The sequence below is a fragment of the Myotis lucifugus genome, unplaced genomic scaffold (genome assembly GCF_000147115.1).
Source record: "Myotis lucifugus unplaced genomic scaffold, Myoluc2.0 scaffold_5, whole genome shotgun sequence".
Lineage (NCBI taxonomy): Eukaryota > Metazoa > Chordata > Mammalia > Chiroptera > Vespertilionidae > Myotis > Myotis lucifugus.
Genome location: NW_005871053.1, coordinates 9406544 through 9426495, shown reverse-complemented (window position 1 = coordinate 9426495; position 19952 = coordinate 9406544). Strand labels below are relative to the sequence as shown.

Below are 19952 nucleotides of genomic sequence, written 5' to 3'. Positions count from 1 at the left end.
AGTTAGTTGTGGTTCCAGACAAGAGAAGAAGGAATGGTATAAAAACTGAGTCCCTCACCAGATCAATACAGCAGGAATCTTCCCTCGTCCTCATACGGGTGAGCTTATCTTCCTCCAGCCTCACTCCCCGCCCCCTCACCCTCCTCCCCACGCATTCTTTATATCAGTCATGGTTCTGGAGTTACTAGATGAGCACTTGGAAGGTTTTCACTGAAATGCGTATAATGAAGGGGATTAAGGAGATGAGTGCAGAGTTGTGGGAACCAACAAGAGATGGCAAGGCACCCAGAGACAAGGGGCAGTGGGAAGCGGGAAGCATTACCACCCCTAGAAATGAAGGGCGAGGTGGAGGGCAGGCAGGGAATGTGGTGCAGCCCGATGAAAGCCGGAGGAGCTCAGCACAAGAATCCTGTCCACACACAAGTCCAGGTGGAGCCGGAGGGGTATGGGGGGGTGGGGGTGTCTAATTTCTTGGGAAACGATCCGGTCAAGGTCAGCAGTCCTCAGTAAGGGTTGTATTCATTTGGTCCAGAACTTTTGTGTGGGTGGAGATTCTGTGAGGGCCTGAGGGAAGAAATAAATGAATCAGTGCAGAAGGCTGTCTCTGACACTGGGATTTGTCACTCCCTGCCTTTGCAAGTAGCACAGTCAAAGAGTGTGAAATGGCTAATGTCTTCCTTGACTCCTTGGAACTTACCACGCCCAGCCTTCGCAAGGTACGGAGCAGGAGAAAATGGATTATGCCCTCAACAACAAGAGGCGAGTCGTCCGCCTGGTTTTGCAGTGGGCCGCCGTGTACGGGGACCTCCTACAAGAGGACGAAGTGGCTATGGCTTTCCTGGAGGTATGTGGGGAAGGGGGGACTCTCTTCCCAGGATACACCTCTGTCCTACAATATACAGACTACCCATAGGCAAGGCAGCTTCCCTGGAGGGACTATAATCACAAGTTCTAAACTTTTTTAACATGTTTGTTTATCAGAAAGGTACTACAATAAAAGTAAAGAAAATGATCATCCATTATCCCACCACTCTAATTCAATAACTGGTAGCATTTTAAAAATATTTTTAATTGATTTTAGAGAGAGAGGAAAGAAGAGGGAGAGAGATGGAAACATCAGTAAGAGAAATATCGATGGGCTGCCTCCTGCACCAGGAATGGAACCAACGACCTCCTGGTACATGGGATGATACTCAAGCAACTGAGCCACACCAGCCAGGGCAATAATTGGTAGCATTTTAATATATTTTTAATAGTTTCTTTTTCTTTGTATATTTTGCATGGTTGTAAGCACAGAGTGCCCATCAAAATGATGGCTGCTTTTTTCACTTAACTTCATGTATGGATTTTCCCACGGCGCAGTCTTTCTAATGACCTTTGAGTAGCTCTGCCACAGATATATTTATTTGTTCCCATATTGTTGAATATTTACATCATTTCCATTTTCACCTTCCTAGAATAATAGTGTAGTGAACATTTTTATGCATGTAGGTCTGTTCTTGGTTACATTCCTAGACACGGGATTACTAGATCAAATGGAAGATTTTCTAGTGGAGGGAAGCAGATAATTTTATTGAGGAACTAGAGGCCCAGTGCACAAAATTTGTGCACTGGGGGCAGGGATCCCTCAGCCCAGCCTCTGCCCTCTCACAGTCTGGGAGCCCTGGGGGGATGTCTGACTACTGTGGAGGTGGGAGAGGCTCCCGCCACTGCCGCTGCGCTCACCAGCCGTGAGCCCAGCGCAGGGCTTCTGGCTGAGCGGTGCTCCCCCTGTGGGAGCGCACTGACCACCAGGGGGCAGCTCCTGCGTTGAGCGTCTCCACCCTGTTGGTCAGTGTACATCATAGCAACCGGTCGGTCCGCCATTCAGTAGATATGCATATTAGCCTTTTATTATATAGGATTCCTGGGACCTTGAGGTGGCTTGGAAGAGACATGATTTATCTTGTAAACACTGCCTTGAAGCTGAACTTCCCTTTTCTTTCCCAGGGCTCCTGGCCCACATTCAGCTTTGACCCTGGCTGGCATTTACTCCTCGATGACTCACTCTGTCCTCAAAGCCTAGATAAGGGCCTCGCTTCTGTGCAGGCAAAACACAATGTGGCTTCTATTTCAAACTTTATCAGTCTGTCTGTTCAAGAATGAATTATCCAAAAGAAACATACCCCTTATCTTCCTTTTGATCATATCATTTGTCAGGCCGAGACAGGTGAGACAGGAGGAGGGGTGGACCTCAGAGTCCTTTAAAGCTGGGAAATGAAGTGTTTTGAAAATGTAAAGGAATAATAGTAGCTTGGCATCATGACTTGACTTGCGGCCTCTACCCATGGAGTAAAGGCCCACGTGGCGGTTAAGCTGGCCCAGCCCCAGCTCCCATCTTCTGCTGTGGAGGCCACTGCTCCTGAGCAAAGCGGGCACAGCTGCTTCTGCCGCCGCTGCTTGGGGGTCAGGACCGTTCCCAGCACCTCAGCAAAGAGACCTGAGGTGGTGGCACAAACTCAACGTAAACTTAGCACAGTGCTGAAGGCCCTGCCTGCATTTTTACCACCGACAATTAACTACAACTAGTGGTGAATATTAAATAAACCAACAAATACTAAGATAATATCAAAATCAATATTAAAATTCCCCTGAAAAAATATTGAGGAGAAAGACTATAAAATTACTCATGTCAAAGCATTGCATTGCATTGCCTTTCATAGAAACAATCCATTTGCAATTAATTCTTTGTGGTAAAATATAGCCAACATAAAATTTGCCATTGTAACCATCTTTAAGTGTATAATTCAGTGGCATTAATGACATGCACAGTGTTCTACAACTGCCACCTCTATTTCCAAATTTTTTTCCCACTTGAAATTTTGACTTCCGGCTTATTTTAACTTTCCTTTTTTTGTCTCGGGCCCATGAAACCCTGATCTGGAGATGCTAGTGAAGCAGGTGACACAGGGACACGTCTTCATTGCTCTTTACAGAACTGCGTGCCTTATCGATTCTTGTTAAAAGCCTGTGACCTTTGCCAATTACAGGAGTTTTATGTGTCTGTGTCAGATGATGCCCGGATGATCACCGCCCTCAAGGAGCAGCTGCCCGAGCTGGAGAGGATTGTCAAGCAAATGTAAGGAAGGGCTTGGCTTTGGGGTGTGCTTCCATCACGGCAGTGCCTGCTCACAATCAAAACATCGGCCACAAAGTCCTTTGCCCCCACAAGGCGAAGGCTGGTTATTCAATGGCCATGCAGTGTCCTGATTTGAGCAGACTGGGCCTCGGGTGTGGGTGCTGCGATGAGGCCAGAGGGATCAAGGCACTGAGATGCTGCTCTGCTGCCTCCTAGGCTGGGAAGCTGCCACGAGGAAGCCCGGGAAGGAAACGATCCTTCTTTGGGGCGTCTAACTCAGTAAACTTGGGTCCCTGTGGTTGAGAGCAGCGAATGCAGTCATAAAATGCTCAGAGGCATCGAAAGGAAGTTTGAGGGGAAAATTCACTTTCTACTGCCAGAACTGTTGATATTTGTGTCCTCTCAGTGAAAACATAGGTTTTCATATGCTGTTCCTGAGCCACGGAGTAAATATTGCAGAGTTTATGCTGCTAGGTAGACTTTGAGAGCTAGACACCCGGGCTTTTCACATCAGTTCCGCTAGGGATCTGCCTGTTGCAAGCGCTGATCTCTTTGCTGGGTCCTCCCGGCTTTGGTCTCTTCATTTTTAGATGAGGAGGCTCAGATCGCCTCCTGAAGGGATGCTGTGATTTCATTTTCTAGCATAAGATTAAAGTCATAGACAAGTGAAGCAACTTCAAATAATAGTGCCAACGGCATTAAATAATGTGCTCTCTCTGTTTCTCGTAGTTCAGAAGATGCAAAGAACCCACAAAAGAAGGTAAGTGGCGATGGATTAGGATTCTCTAATTGTCTGTGCCCTGTGAAATGACAGTTCTCCAGACATGTTATATTGCAACGCATAAAAGTGATGTTTTCATCAATGCAAACTATGTTTTCTTCATTTCTGGACTCTGACTGCTTCTCAGGTGCGTTTCCTTTGAGTTGCAAATGTGCAGCAGTCGCTCTCCCTTTAAGGCAGTTACTGATGTTCTTTTTGCAGCACAAAGTTCTTTTGCAACATTTCAACACAAGCGATGAGAGAGCCCAGAAGCGCCAGCCTATCCGTGGCTCTGACGAAGGTGAGATTCTCTCCCAACTCAGGATTGTTTAGATTATTTGAATGAAATCTTCCCCTGGGAATCGTCACCGTGGACCTGTGGAATAGCTTTTCTCGGAGTGCCCCTTTGCACTTCAAATGGTTTGCTTGGGGTGCCTTTTTGCATTCTGATTATTTATGTTCTTGAACGCTGTGCCCGGAGCTGAGGTGCTCAGCCACACTTCCTGACTCTGCCTCTCTCGCTGCCACCTGTCCTGAGAGGGAAGAAAGCTCATCTCAGGGCCCAGGTGTCAAGGTTGCCCACCTCTGGGAAGAGCCAGCAGGAAAGTAGGTGGCACTTTGCAGACGCCCAGCAGAGGTGGGGGGCCAGGGTCATTTGTGGAGCAGGGCTCCTGCCCCAGGGGAGGCCCTGGCCCCGAGCACAGCCTCGTGAGCAGCCACCAGGGAGGTGCAGAGGATGGCCATTACTATTTGGTTGTTTAAGATTTTTTCCAAAAAACGAAACAAAATGAAACGAATATCAATGACCAAATTTTTTTTATTTTAACTCACAAATGAACCTTGGAATTTAGGAGTTGCTTCTAAACCCAAGCATTACAGTAGCTGGAACTGCTTCCAGGACTTGTGTGTTCAGAGGTGAGCCTGTGGGTGCCACACACGTATCTGCTGACCTAAAGGCCACCCAAGCTATGTGGTCCAGCCCCGAAGTACACAAACCAGTAACCAAGGGAGCAGGACCGGCAGCCTGTGTTTACTCCTCAGGCAGAAGCGCTCCTGTTTGCAGAGGTGTCACTGTTGGCCCACACGGCCACACCAGGCAGCAGTAACCTGGTCATCAGCCTGTAACACAGCACTCCCCGTATTGTGAGAAAAGAAAGGCTCCCAGACAGGAGCAGACCCAGAAAATTGACTGAACCATGCTTCTCATTTTCCCCCATGATCTGTTTGTGGGTTTTCACAAATAATCTGTTGATGTTATTTTGTTTTGTTTTTTAAATATTTTTTTTTTACTGATTTTAGAGAGGAAGGGAGAGGGAGAAAGAGATAGAAACATCAATGATGAGAGAGAATCATTGATCGGCTGCTTCTTGCACACCCCCTACTGGGAATTGAGCCTGCAATCCAGGCATGTCCCCGGACCAGGAATTGAACCATGACCTCCTGGTTTATAGGCTGATGCTCAACCACTGAGCCACGCCTACCAGACTGTTGTTATTTTTTAATTGGGGACCATAATCATGTGTGCACCTATTCTTAAACCACTGCTAAGGGTAAATTTTAGAAGGGGACAGGCATAGGTGTAGATGAGTCCAAATAAATATAATAGTAAGAAGGCCAGATGATGCAAATTTTGGAGGATGTCTAAGCATTTTGCATAGCTTATGGTTTTCTTAAGAACTCCTAAGACTGATTGACCACATTGCTGCTGCCTTCCCAACAGTTCTGTTTAAGGTCTATTGCATGGACCACACCTACACAACCATCCGGGTGCCGGTGGCTGCCTCGGTGAGGGAAGTCATCAGCGCAGTTGCAGACAAGCTGGGCTCCGGGGAAGGCCTGATCATCGTCAAGATGAGCTCCGGAGGAGGTAACAGTCTCACTTAGTACTTGGAGCTTCAGCGAAACGGGATATCCCATCCAAACAGAAACCCCACCAGGAGTGAGTGTGGCCCTTCCACGTTGATTTAAAGGGACAAGTTGGTGCTGTGTGTCCTGCCGTGAATAACGGAGGTCACATGGTTAGCAGTGAGCTGGGTAACTGCCCACTCTACAGCAGAAAGAGGGAAGTGATCGAGCTGAGGCAGCTGGACTGAGGGCTCTGGGTGGATGTCAGCCTGGAGTTCTTTCCATACAAACCCTAAAGAAAAAATGCTCAAGGTCTTGGAGCTCTGAGAAACATGGGCTCTAAGAGAGCATCTAGCATGACACGCTAAAGTCTGAAGTTGGAGCTGGTCACAGGCTAGTTCTTCTCAGCTGATGATGGTCCCTCTCCTCATGAGGTAGCTCTGGAACCTAGGTCATCAAACCACAGGAGGAGTATTTTCCCCGTGGGATTACTTGATTATTCTCTGCTTTCCTGAAATGTCATTCATCATATATTTGCTGGCCACTCAGTGTGTCTGTGAGTACAGCACGTGTGGCCAGGAGAGCCAGGAGGAAGGAGCAGTAAGATTCCTTATCCAGCAATGATTTGACAGCCATTTGGGGAATCTTTCAGGATTAGGGGAGCCATTTCTGCCACCTTTGAAGACAAATGATGCCTGGTGTAGAATTTTGAAGTGCATGCTGGACTCTCCCAACGTTTCTCCTCCCGCTTCTGTCCCAGTAGCCCAGGGCCCAGGAGGCCTGCCCTCACCCACCCTCTGTGCATTCTTCTCACAGCTGTCCTGGTCGGTCCCTCACTTCCTCAGCTTCACCCAGATGGCAGTGGCTCCCTGAGGACCCCTTCTTTGCTCGATTCCCTTTCTGAAATTGTACCTTTCCCCCTTGCACATGCTGCCTAGCCTCCTCCCTGCTGCATTCCTTGCTTCACTTCTCACTCTCTCATAATACAGGTGTCTTGGTCACTGCCTCCTCACTATGATGTCAGCTCTTTCTGAACTAGGATTTTTTTCTGCATCGTTCCCTTCTGTATCCTCATTGCCTAGAGTAGTGTCCAGCATGTAGTAAATTCTAAATAAACGAATGAACTAATTTTAAAATATAGAAGGCTTAATGCAGGTAAGGCAATTGTCCTCCGAATTTAGAAATAAGTGAAAAATAATAATAAACTTTGCATCTAAAGTCATATGGGGTCTCAGAACCCTCTGCCTACGTTTTCTAAAAGTGATCTTTCCATCTCCAAAGCCTGGGTGTGATTCCCACCCGGAAAGATAACTTGTCATATAAATAGCAAGTATGTCTTTGTATATAATTACAGCTGCAGCACAGAACTGGGTGAGCTGACCCTCGGGTATTTGCAGGCTGCTTTTTGGTCCTTTCTGGTGGCATCCTGAGTGCCGAGTGCCTGTGTGAGTGCTGTGGCCTTTTTATTCAGCGGGCCCCTTCAGCGCTGTATTTTATGCAGTCGCTCTGCGTGTCCCGGTAATTCACCGAGCTGGCAATTTGTTGGTGTGATTAGGGCAGTGCAGCAAATCTCAGATGCATTTAATAGGCAATCTCATGCTTTTTATGTTCACAGAAAAGGTGGTGCTCAAACCTAATGATGTTTCAGTATTTACGACGCTCACCATTAATGGACGCCTGTTTGCTTGCCCGCGAGAGCAATTCGATTCACTGGTAGGTGTGGGTGGCCCCTCGGAGCAGCGTCCGCAATCAGAAAAACTTGTCTGCAGCTTCACTTGGCAGTCATGCTGAACCTAGTTGCTAAAAAAATCTCGAAGGCTACTTGGTGTCTTTCCTTTCCTGCGGTTTATTGGGTGAGCCCCGGGTGTTCATTTGAGATGCCCTGAGCTTTAGGTTTTCCTTTGTGGAATAAGCCAAGTAGCACCACTATCAGGGCATAATTGAGCTTTCAGAACTCTGTAGTAATTAGCCTCCTTGAAATATCCCCAAATTAATTATTAATATTAAAATATGAATAGCTAAAACAGGATAAAAATAATTTTAAGACAAGCTATTCTGATTCATCATACTTTGGCAAAGCCCTCTCCAGTCTATGAAAATTACTGTTCCCCAAAAGTGTCTGCCCCGTGTAGGAAACACCAGGGACCAAATAGTCTTACCCACATCTCCGAGACCTGGTTCCCAGCCACACTGAGCTCTCGGTGAATATGGGATTAGTTGGTCCGTGCTAATAACTGGGGAGCCTACTCTCTCTTATGCAGGTGGTAGGGTGCATTTCTATTTATCCTATAAAAATTAGGCATGGAGGCGAGTAGCTGTTAAAGTACCCTGTGTGTGTGTAGGGGGGAAGGGGGATACCTCACAAAGCCTGGTACAATTCAGAGAATAGAGGACTTGTTTTTCCATCTTTGAACATGCAGGGGCTAGAGGTGAACTGCATTGCATTTGGGGGGAGCATTTAACTACATCACTGCATGAATACCTTCAAGTTTCCAACTAGATATTATAGGTAAATCAAGATTTCCCTCCTTGGACTTTTAGAGCTTGTTTTCCTCATAATTCTGGCGTTCTGGGTTGGGGAGAGCCATTTTGCACACTCTAGCACAGCTCAGCGGATTTTTGCAATATCTTGAATTCACCTGGAGAGGAACTTAGCCACACAGCCTCAGTCCTCTCACTGCTCCCGCCTGGGTCTTGGCGCATGAGCCCCCTTGCCTTTCCTCCACCACCAGCGCTATAGGATCCGAGTCTGCTCACCATCCTCTTCATATGTCTTTTAGTCATCTCCATTCTCTGCTTTCTAAAAAATAAATATTTCCCACTGAGGGACTAGGCAGCAATAATGTTGTCAATGAGTCATGCGGCCCTCGCCTGGAAATGAAAGCCGTCAGAAGCCCGCTCAGTGCCGCCGCTGGGGTGCTGCGGGATGCGTTGGCCACATGACGCTCAGGCCTCTCCTGCCAGCTGGTTCCTGGCCACAGTGCGCAGGGCCGCAGTGTCCAGACGGATCTCGTGGACTGTCTCCAGCTCCCTGTGGGGCAGACACTAACTCGTAAGCCTCTGTTTATTTGCACATCATCCCACAGCCTTACACGTTCTTAGTCCTTGCTCGTCTTCCATTTTAAGGCCTGAGCAATTGAAAGGAATTTACTTTGCAACAAGCACCCGGGACGTGAACTTGTTTAACTTTTTCTGCAAGTGACGTCGTCAGACGAAGGAGTGGTCAGACCTTACCGGCCTCACAAAACCAAAGACGTGCAGCTCCTTCTCCGGCTTTCTACAGATTTCTTTACGGACAGTCCTTCTGGGAACAGGGCTGCACGGGGCCAGTCTGCAGTCCAGAATGCTGGCCAAAGCCTGGGCGCCGCCGGCGTGCACTTAGGAAGTGTCTGTTTTGCGCTCGGTGCTGTGCTCGCTCCTGTGTGGCCCTAGACTGGCATCCCTGTGACAGTTACTATGAGACTAACACAAGCAGACAAGAACAGAACAAATCGTGGTGCTAAATTGTGTTGTCTGGAATTAGCAGAGTGCCAGCAATTTATCCTAGTTGGTTACGGGCATGCATGCTGGAGCTGTAAATGCTCTTGACATGTTGTTGAAGCGTCACTATTAGTACAGAGGCAGTTATTGTAAGATCCCACCGTACTGTGGTTTGGTTCTACCTGGATCCATTCACTGGTTCCTTCGACGTTTATTCAGTGCCTACTATGTCACTCCAGGTATTGTAGGTGGTTGTGGCTCTGGGAACTCACGGCGTAATGAGGGACACCAGCGTGGAATGAGAACTTAGTGCGGCCAGGGAGAACCCAGAGCGAGTCACGCGGTGTGTGGGAGCGCGAGGAGTGAGGGAAGCTGGGATGGCAGCTCACTTTCACCATCTCTTTGTCACTGACAATCAGCACATCCTTTTTATGTCTGAGTTTCCTCATTTGGAAAGTGGGAGGGGAACAGTGCTATCCTCTCAATCGCCACCACCCAGGCCTAACAAAGACACCAGCTCCCAACAAAGAGCAGAGCAGGAGTCTGGGCGTGCTGTGCCTCCGGGCAGGCAGTTTCCGGGTCTGTGTGTGCCGCGCAGACCCTGCAGACGCCCCGCTGTGCCTCCCCTGTGGGAAGTTTCCACAGGGATGCCCACGGGGCAGTGGCCCGAGGAGATGCCATTGGTCAGCAGGTCCATTCCCCACTTACACAGAGGAGCCTGTGGCTGCTCACCTCGGAGTTTCATGGAGGGATGGGGTCAGCCTGTCCTTGACCAAAAAGGGAGGAGGCTCGCTCGGTGAGCCCTGCCCACTGGAAAAAAAAACAGGTAAAGATTTAACAGGGCTTTCTGTTATTCTCTCAAAAGGGATGCAGGAATGATAGACCCGTATCCACAAGTAAAAGAACTTTGCCTATTTCTTTATATTGGCATCTTCCCTGCAGTTGTTCAGTTCATTTGTCCCCTCTATGGGAAGCCCTGGAGCCTCAAGGGCAAGAGACAGGGATGTGGGCCCCCTGAGGAGAGCAGACCCGTGGCATGGAGTGGGAGGGCAGCTCCACAGAGGAGCAGAGGGGCTGTGGTCACAGTTGCAACTGTGAGGGGAAGGGAGAAAATGCAGGGCCAGTCTGAGCCCGAGAGGTGTCCTTAGACCGAGCGTCTAAAAGTTTCCCCAGCTTTCCTACCTAACACCTACCTGCTGAAGCCACCCTCCTTACCTGCTTCCATAAGCTACTTGCCCGTCAGCTTCAGGCTGGCTCCCTAAGTTTCAGAACCTTGACATCATTGTTTGTCTTCCCTGCCCTCTGTCCCTGCACAGAGCAAATCAGGAACAACAGTATTCACCTCTTACATCCAGGTGCACTGATCACCTGGTCCTGCACCTTTGCGGTGCTCCACGCATCTAGGAAGGGGATTGATGGGGGGGGGGGCGGGCGGGATAAGGGGCCTCCCCTGTGCCAGGCACTGTGCTACGTGCTACACTTCAGTTATTCCCATCCAGTCCTCTCAACACACCTGGGTACTAGGCACTGTGATCTCAACTTGCCAGAGCCGGCCACCAACATTTGGGAGGTTAGGGAATCAGTCCAAGTCTGTAATCAGAGTGGGGTTTAGATTTAGAATCTGTTACTCTGTGAAGCTGGCACTAACCTGGCCTATCACAAACCCCAACGCCTCATCCTGTACTCAGAGGCTTTCTAAAAGCTGGCCCTGAGCTCTGTGTTCCTGCCAAGCAAGGCTGATGGCAGCTTCCCCACCTCCGTGCCTCTCTGGCCATCTTTTAAGCTATAGCAGACCATCCCGATGCTCAGGGAAATCCTCGCTGTTCTTCCCCACCCAAAGTTTGTCTGCTTCGTCTTTCAAAGCCCGGCTTCTTTCTCCAAGAGCCTCTTCAGCCCATACTTCATTCCAAATGCCCACTAACTCTCCAAAAGCCCATTCACGTTCTCCCACCTGGTTATCTGTGTATCTGGGAGTCAGGTGTGTGTTGATGCCTCCGTCTGCCCCGAATTCGTGCAAATGAATGCCAGCAGTTGACTCTTTATTGATGTGCAGGGCGGTACTTGCTGGTCAGGGCGCACTCCTCTCTTAGATGCCAACTTTCAAATGCAGGGACCGCCCACATCCTGAATATGTCATTTCTTCAGTGCCCAGAATGCAGTTTATAGAGTGTAACAGTTAGGGGTGATGACAATAATGATGATGGTACAACTTGTACAGTGTTGTACTTCCAGTCTAAATACTGAATATCTATATATGGCATACATGATATGAAGGAAATTCTTGTTCACTTCCTATGACTTGTATAACTTTGTACATATAGAGGGATAGGTATTAATATTTTATACATGTTTCCAATGTATATGAATCATTTATTTTACTAAGGAAAGGACTGCAAATCACTTCTCATAAAGTGAAAGGAAATAAGTAAGTTGGATGGAAAGTTCTGACTGAGGGACTTCCAGAGAGTAGCGGAGTTTGGGTTTCTGAGACCTTGCCCAAGCCACCAGGCCCATGTGAGAACCGTCCTTTGCACAACATCTCCCGGAGAGGGATGCACCGCAGCACACAGAGCCCCGTCACCTGTAACCCAGGCGACGTGCTGTAAGAGATGGAGCTGTGGCAGCTCAACCACAGTCACCAGCCCCGGTAGGGTAGGTAGTAACTAGCCCTGTGGCTAGACGGCCGTGCCTGCTTGGAACAGCTTCCCTGGGAAATAGGAGGGGAAAGCCTGCAGGAACCTCTCACATCGTTACCAGAGAAAAGGCATTGTTTCCAGGGAGCTCCCAGGCCCAGGCAGGAGGGAGCCTCCCCTTCACGCTCTCTAAATCTGACTTGTAATGTCCATGTGTTCCAGCCAGTGAAACTGATCAGAGTGGCGATGAGTAGAGAGAGGGTACCGGAGCAAGTGAGCATGGGGAGTGAAGGCCTCTTTGCCCTCTGGGTAAAAGCAGAGTTTCAAGATATTCCCAAAAGCCTTACCCGAATCCTTCCCCCTCCTTAAAGCAGTCAGCAGTAAGTGCGCGGCTGTTTTGAGATGCTGATATATTTTTGCATGATTATTCATAGACGCCCTTGCCAGAACAGGAAGGCCCAACTGTCGGAACAGTGGGAACTTTTGAACTGATGAGCTCGAAAGATTTAGCATACCAGATGACAATTTATGATTGGGAGCTCTTCAATTGCGTGCATGAGGTAAGCCACTTGATTGAGAGCGTTAGCAGGTACACAGCCATTCCCGCGGCCGCTGCTGGCATCGCTCAGCTGCCGATGCTAATGTGGGCTGCAATGTGGAAACCACATGATCGTTGTTTTAATACTCAGTTTATTAATAAAGCCTGCCATAAAGCCTTTGAGTGTTAAAGAAAAATCTGTATGATTTACAGTAAGCTCTGTGTCCCCGAGTACATGAAGCCAACAGCACCTCGTTGACCGTTAATATATTTCACAAGCCTCTTGGAAGCCCTTTGGGCCCAGGGGACAGATGGAATCCTGGTCAGTGATTACGTCCACATTCGATGACCAGCACTGACTTGTCTTGACAAAGAGAGAAGCCTTGCTGGTGTTTTGATTGAAAAGCAAAGAAGTGACATTGTTTTCCTTTCTCTTCTAGCTGGAGCTAATCTATCACACATTTGGAAGGCATAATTTTAAAAAGACCACAGCAAACTTGGATTTGTTTCTGAGGAGATTTAATGAAATTCAGTTTTGGGTTGTCACCGAGATTTGCCTTTGTTCCCAGCCCAGCAAGCGTGTTCAGCTCTTAAAAAAATTTATTAAAATAGCAGCCCAGTAAGTATCATTAGTGTGGGAAGAGAAAAGTGTTGGGGCTGCGTCTTCATGTTGTCCTCTCGGTCTACACCTTAAAAAGAAAAGCATGATATAGGGTCTCCTTGTGCACCAGGACCAACCACGGGGGCTTAAGAATAATCACCCTCTTGTAAAAGATGAATTGCATCCTGTTTTTGTCATATTTGACATCCTTATGTAAATAAACATCTTACAGCATTGATGCCGGGGCCGAAATCGTGACCCCTTTTTGCTCTGAACTACTCAGACTTTGTGCCTCCTTCCGTGTCGGCAAAGTTCTGTTGTGGAAAGTTCGGTTTCAGGAGGCCCTTGAAGTCGGTGTCCAACATGACGCATTCTCACCAGTAGAGGGCAGTGGGCACACGCACTTCCAACTCAGCCTGAATAAAATTGGTAAAATGCCTAACGGCGAGCTAACCTGGTACATGAAAATCATCTCCATAAACATCAGAAAAAGCAAGCATCTTATAAATATTCTATTTAAGAGCAGTTCATGGGAAACAATTTATTTACTGCAGGGGCCAGTTAGATTTCTCCCTGACCTGAATTTAATCTTCTGCTATTTAGATAGGCCTGACAACCTCCTGTTTACGTGTCCATGTTTTTGGTATCACCACAGTGCTAAAAATAAAATGCTAAATGTGGCCTGTGGCTGGGAGACGTCTTTCCTTTCTGAATGCAGGGAGCTGGGGGTGCAGGAAGGTGGGGTGCACAGTGATCCCAGCCAGGCAATTTTCCCTCTTGTAAAAGATGAATTGCATCTTTTTGAGCCAAGCAGTTTAGATCCCATACAGAGGCTGATTTCCGGGGCTAAACAAAGAAGTCAGTGCTGCTTGACATTGGCTTGCCAACTGCTTCCTTTTTTTTTTTTTTTTGCCAAAAATTTGAAGGTTCCCCAGGATATCCAAATCCCCTGGATTCAAATGCTGGTGTCTCTTAATTGGGAAAAGCTTCCCTTTTGAAGAAAGATGTGGTAAAAGGTTGCTTATGAATTTCTGGTTCAGAGTGTAGCCACTTTCCCTCGGAGCCTGAATAGCCTTGTCGCAAAGGACAAATGCCTTCACGTGTTTGGGAGGAGATGATTATGGAAACTGTGACAATGTATGCCTTCCCAGTGCAAGGAGCACATTCTTCCTTCCCTCAGCCTGGCAGTGCCAAGTGCGGCCAGGGGACGAGAGGCAGTCTGCACGCAAACGCGGGAGACCGGGAAGCCGTGGGGGCCCAGCCCCGTGATTTTACAGGGCGACACAGCAGAGCCTCTCAGAGCTCAGGACTTTTTTAAACCTATTTTTGCCTTTCTTGTCTCTCCTCTTTCTGATTATGTAAATGAGTGGTGGATTGGACCTGTGGTTTTCATTGGTTTATCTTACTTAACCATTATGAATCCGTGCTGTCCTACAGTGGCACTGTTTACACAGCCCTGAGGAGAAGATTGCACACGTTCATCAGCCAAGAGCTGCAGGCTGAGGGCTAAGCCCCGTAGCATCGATATGGTGTCTGGTATTTTTTAGAGAACCCTCAGCATATCCTGTTGAAGCTCTTTGACCCGCCCAGAACTGTGGGAACTAGGGGGTCCAAATGCCATCATCCCCTTTTGCAGGTGAAAAGACTGAGGCATAGAGAAATGTCATGGCTTGCTTAGGGGGGTAGACCAGAGTAGTGACCAGAAGGGCAAGTCTGCATCCTGCCTGCTTTCTTTTAAGACCACATTGACAGGACAAAGGCAGTGTGCACATGATCGTGCTCACTGCCTTCAGCCCTGGCCTGCTCCCTTTTGCACTGATGGGGTCAGATACACTGGAGCATCTCCAAAATGTCTTCCCATTTCCACAGAGACCACCCCTCCTTGCCATCTCTGCAAGAACAGGGGCAGCAAATACTACAAGTTAATTCGCCTTTTACAAAACTGTTACCCAAGCAGGGCACCTCCTCTGGCAGCTGGAGAGAGAACAGGAAATCACAGTGCTGCAGCCACCACGACTTCCAGCTGCCCCACAAACGCTTCTAAGCTATCAAAAAAGGCCAATGTACCTGCCATGATCCCTGTCAACTCAAGGAGTTTTAAAGCTGAGAAAAAAACACCTAAGCAATTGACCAAAACTAATAATAACCTATTTTCTCTGTGTTTTATTGATGTTAATGAAGCTGATCATTTTGAATCTATACTTATGCCACTATTAGCTTTTCTAAATATATATTTGGGAATGAGAATATTGTGGGGCAAGATCAAAGACACTTATTAGCATGGCAATATTTAGCCCAGGTACTTGGATTAATACCCCAACTCCATACCTGCTCCTTGAAAAGGGAAAGAACTCATTTTGCAGTAAGTGCAAACCCTTCCCCCAAATCAATGTGGCTATCTGAGGTGCTTCCCTCGGGTCCCACGAGGCTTTCAGCAAGCTTTGGGGTCATAATAACCATCCCTAGGGCAGGTGTCTTTAAATTCCTTCACAACACCTGGACTTAGCCCAGCCGGAATCGCTCAGTGGTTGAGCGTCGACCTATGAACCAGGATGTCACAGTTGGATTCCCAGTCAGGGCACATGCCCAGTATGGGGCGTGCCAGAGTCAGCCAATCAATGATTCTCTCTCGTCATTGATGTTTCTCTCTCTCTCCCTTCCTCTCTGAAATCAATAAGAGTATATTAAAAACAAAACAAAACCTGGACTTAGCCCAAACCATCACCTTTCTAAAATTACAGTGAGAAACCAAACAGCAGAGCGTGGTCACCCACGTGGAACTTACACAGTGCGTTCAATCTATCATTGCCCGGTCTCATAAAGGAGTCTTGACAAATATGAATGACTATCAGCAAATAAAACTCTAATGTTTTTAGCTCACTCAAAAGTGGCGTTTTACTCAAGCCTGTGCCTCTTGTGTTTCAGCTGCAAGGAGTACAAAAATCTGAATTCCTTTTTTGCCATCGTCATGGGACTAAGTAATGTTGCTGTGAGCCGCTTGGCACTGACGTGGGAGGTAAGCTTCAGCTGAGATCCAGCTGTGACTTTTGCCTGAAGAATAAAAACACAGGCTCACCCGTGAGCTTTCTGTATAGAAATATCACTCACACTCGTGTAACAATGGGGAAGGTGGGACACTTTGAGGGAGGTGACCTATCTCCTTTTTCCAGTTGCCGCAGAGTGTGGACTGAAAAAGGTATTGTCCTGAAGTGTGCGGAGGGGTTCTCAGCTTCTCGGTCTGTATAATGTAAATAAGCCTAAGTCTAGTTCCCAGGTGTCGTGGGAATCAACAACAAAGGTCTTGCTCATCGATCCCATTGTTCTCTGGGATGTCTGCTTATTCCTTTTGCAATAAACCTTATCTATAATTAAGAGAAGACAGAAGATCCTTTTTTCTTTCTTTCTTTCTTTTTCCCCCCTCTAAGTAGTCATTTTGCTTCTGGGAGAATTAGCCAGAAGGCCAACTGTTTGGCCCAGCCGAGTACCAACTGCCCGGCAGACCTGGCTGTGGATGGAGGAACAGCAGTTGGCTAGTAGTCAGTTTGGGGCAAAACTTATGCAAGTGTGTTGTGAACTTCGGCAGCAAATATGATGAGTGGTTTATTGATAGTTGATCATTTATGCTAGAGGACATCTTCATTTTTTTCATTAGCTAAGTCCTCAAAATGTGCCTCGGAGTGTGCATCGCAAAGGTATTGTCCTTTCGTGTACGGAGGAGGTATGTAGTCCAAGAAAGACTAAGCTCCAAGAGAACATGCACACAAAAATAGACGCTTACTAAAAATAAAAAGTCTGTGCAAGTGGGACACAGGAAGAGGGCGAGAAGGAGATAACAGAGACGGGGTTTGCATGGCTGCTCCGGGCAGCTGATGGCATCTCTAAATGTTTCCGTGAAAGCTTTCCTTCCCCGTGTCCCTTTTGACACTGTTTTCTTCAAGGGAAACATGGTTTAGAGGGCAGGTCCTCACACGTCCTTCTGTCTTGGTTTTCTCTTAAAATTCCAGGCAGATGCAGCACACAGCAGCTCATCCCCTGAATATAGGAATGAGGGCATTGGCGAGGCCCACGTGCCTCGCAGCTGTGTCCCCTTCCACCCAGAAGGACAGCCTTAGTGCTGCCAGGGGAGCTGAGTAACGAAGCCACTGCGCAGGCTCCCCTGTCCTGAGCCCAGGGGACTCTCCGGAGACCTAGGGGTTCCCCTCAGATTTCCCCAACCTGTTTCCAGCGTCTGATCACCCCTGCCCCTCGAGTGCAAATGAGTTGGTTGGGATGATCAAAGAAGTATAAAGCCTCCCAGGGGTCCGGGAAGGCCCCGTGTAGATCCTGCACGACAGCAGCCAGACATGAAGGCTGTCGCATGTGGGAAACACTGTTGGAGTCCCCTTTCCTCCTAAAGAGGAAAATGGAGGCTCGTTTGGGGGGGTGGGGTGGGATGCAGTCAGCAAAGGCAGAGAGCTGGCCAGTCCTCCTGTCTCACGGGGAACAGGAAAGCATCCCTCATTCTGTGAGCTTCTCTTCTCATCCTCGCATGTTGCGGAAAAGAGATTAACCTTTCATCGTCTGCAAGCCTTTATTTTTTTTAAGATGAATATAATTATATCACTCCGCAGAAAGACCTTTGATTTGGATTTATCTACCTGGACTTGCCAAGCACTCCCAAGGGCTTCCCTGCAACTGCAGTGAGAACCGGGATGGTGCAGGAGCAGTGTGGGCACTGGCGCCTGACCCCCAACCTCATGAAACTGTCCATGAGCAAAACAGAAAATCAAGTTAAACCACATGGCAAAGGCCGATGTGAGATAAAGCGCATGGCAGTGATAACCTGGAACAGGTCCTTGGCCCCAGCAGTACTGACATTTGGGGCAGGATCATTCTGTGTGTGGGCCGTCCTGTGCATGGTAGGACACTTACCACCATCCCTGGCCTCTGTCTACTGATTACCAGCAGCACTGGCCACCTCACCCCACACCCATGACAACAAAAAATGTCTGCAGACATTACCCAGTATTCCCTGGTGTGTGCACAATTGCCCCGTTGAGCACCCCTGCTCTGGGGTGTAGGTAGATAATAGTATTAAGACCCACAACATTGTTTTATTACCATACGCCTTCCTGCCTTTGACACAAAAGCCAGCTAAGTAGAGAAAGAGAACTAGTGTGAGAGGTCTAAGCAAAACGAATTCATTCCTAATTTTTAAAATGGTCCGTGTTCGTGGAACGTTATCTCCTAGTATGAGGATCTGGATACTTCGTGTGGGATGAGATCTTGATGCCCACCCAGCTTTCATCCCTTTGAACATCCACTCTAGGCAAGGATATCAAGTGTCCCTGAAGCCTAAATGGGAAATAGGTGCCAGGAAAGTGAATTTGGCTTCCTAAAAACAAAATAATATTTTACAGTGACTAAGTGGGACTATTTAAACTGACTCAGATCTGAGGGGGAAAGAAGGAAGTTTTTCTGTGAATAAGTTGATGCGTCACTGTGCAAAGCAGAGCTGAGCTGGGAATCTCTGAGGCCCAGGACGATCAGTGCTCCCAGAGTCGCAGGATGGCAAGCGGGTCACGCTGCTCTCTCTTGGTGTGGCCCAGTCAGAAGGGAAAAGTTCAGCTTTCCTAAAAGCTGGGAACCTAAGCAGAGCCAGACCCATAGACTGAAGACATTTCAGTATCGGCCTACTGCGGTAGATACACAGGCACAGTCAGTGGTGTTGAATCATGTGCCCAAGGATAAGCATCAGAAATTACTAAATTGGTGGAACTGTCCGTTTGTGTGTGACAGCAGGGCTGAGAAATCCTGTGGGGGAAATGCTTGGGTAGGAAAGCGTGGCGCATACAAGAGAGGCCATAGGAAAGGAAGGAAGCAGGTGATGGAATTCCAGAGGCTGTGACCATAACCAGCTGTGTGACGTTGGGCATTTCATTTAAACTGTGGGACTTAATGTCTATAAAACACAGGTCTAATCTAGCCAAATAAATATTTATTGAGCACCCACTGTGTTCCTGACACTTTTTGGTACTAAGGATACAGCAGTAAACAAAACTGGTGAAAATCCCTGTTCTCGTGTAGCTCACATCATAAGGGAGAAGGCTTAAAAAGGGGAGTTTCTCAAATTTTTAATCCTAATATTCTCTGGTCTAAATTCCTAATTGTGGGAATCAGAGAGTTCAATTCCAAAACATCTGTAATCTGGGAATGCAGTTCTCTCAATGAATAGTGCATTTCAGAAAACATTATAAAAGTATGAAGACCAAAGCATCCATAGTTATTTTTGGTTCAACTCCGTGGTCGGCAAACCGTGGCTCGCGAGCCACATGTGGCTCTTTGGCCCCTTGAATGTGGCTCACAAAATACCATGTACTGGCACGCACCACGTACGGGCACGCACTTCGTGGCCCATGCGCAGAGATCGGTATTTTGTGGAAGAGCCGGTATTTTGTGGAAGAGCCACACTCAAGGGGCCAAAGAGCTGCGTGTGGCTCGCGAGCCACAGTTTGCCGAGACGCAGTTTGCCGACCACTGAACTAGGTTAAGACTTTTAAAAGATGAGTTCTCTGTATTCCAGAAGATTATCCTCAAGTGATGGGGCAGATTACGGTCTGGCCTGTCCTAGAGCTGTTTGATTAAGAGCCAAAAGAAATACATTTCCCCCAGAAATGGTAGCACGTGATGCACACCTAGATATCGAATCTGACGTGCGAGTGTGGCATTTTCATTTCATTAACAGAAACTGCCAAGCAAGTTCAAGAAGTTCTATGCGGAGTTTGAAAGTTTAATGGTAAGTGACAGTGGCTCCTTTATTCTTTTCCCTGTCTGCATTAATCCAATGTCTGATTAGCTGAATTGAAGTTCCCATTTCAGAAATTTTATCTGTCCTTGTATGACTTTAAGAAGTTTATGATCCCGTTTTAGTGCTGCTAAAACAAGCATGTCTGACTAATGAATGGCACCCTCAGGAACTAACTTAAAGAGGACTTATG

At 47.6% G+C, this 19952-nt stretch overlaps 1 protein-coding gene across 1 annotated transcript in view; it reads left to right on the top strand.

Annotated features, from left to right (window-relative positions):
* Positions 1 to 19952, top strand: part of RAPGEF4 (Rap guanine nucleotide exchange factor 4) — a 298063-nt gene that overhangs the window by 260481 nt on the left and 17630 nt on the right. Inside the window, exons 19-28 of the mRNA XM_023744830.1 lie at positions 694 to 844; positions 3030 to 3118; positions 3848 to 3878; positions 4101 to 4179; positions 5599 to 5745; positions 7339 to 7436; positions 12271 to 12396; positions 12815 to 12993; positions 15901 to 15991; positions 19700 to 19750. Of these exons, the coding sequence (XP_023600598.1) occupies positions 694 to 844; positions 3030 to 3118; positions 3848 to 3878; positions 4101 to 4179; positions 5599 to 5745; positions 7339 to 7436; positions 12271 to 12396; positions 12815 to 12993; positions 15901 to 15991; positions 19700 to 19750 (1042 nt within the window). The remainder of the gene's footprint in view (positions 1 to 693; positions 845 to 3029; positions 3119 to 3847; positions 3879 to 4100; positions 4180 to 5598; positions 5746 to 7338; positions 7437 to 12270; positions 12397 to 12814; positions 12994 to 15900; positions 15992 to 19699; positions 19751 to 19952) is intronic.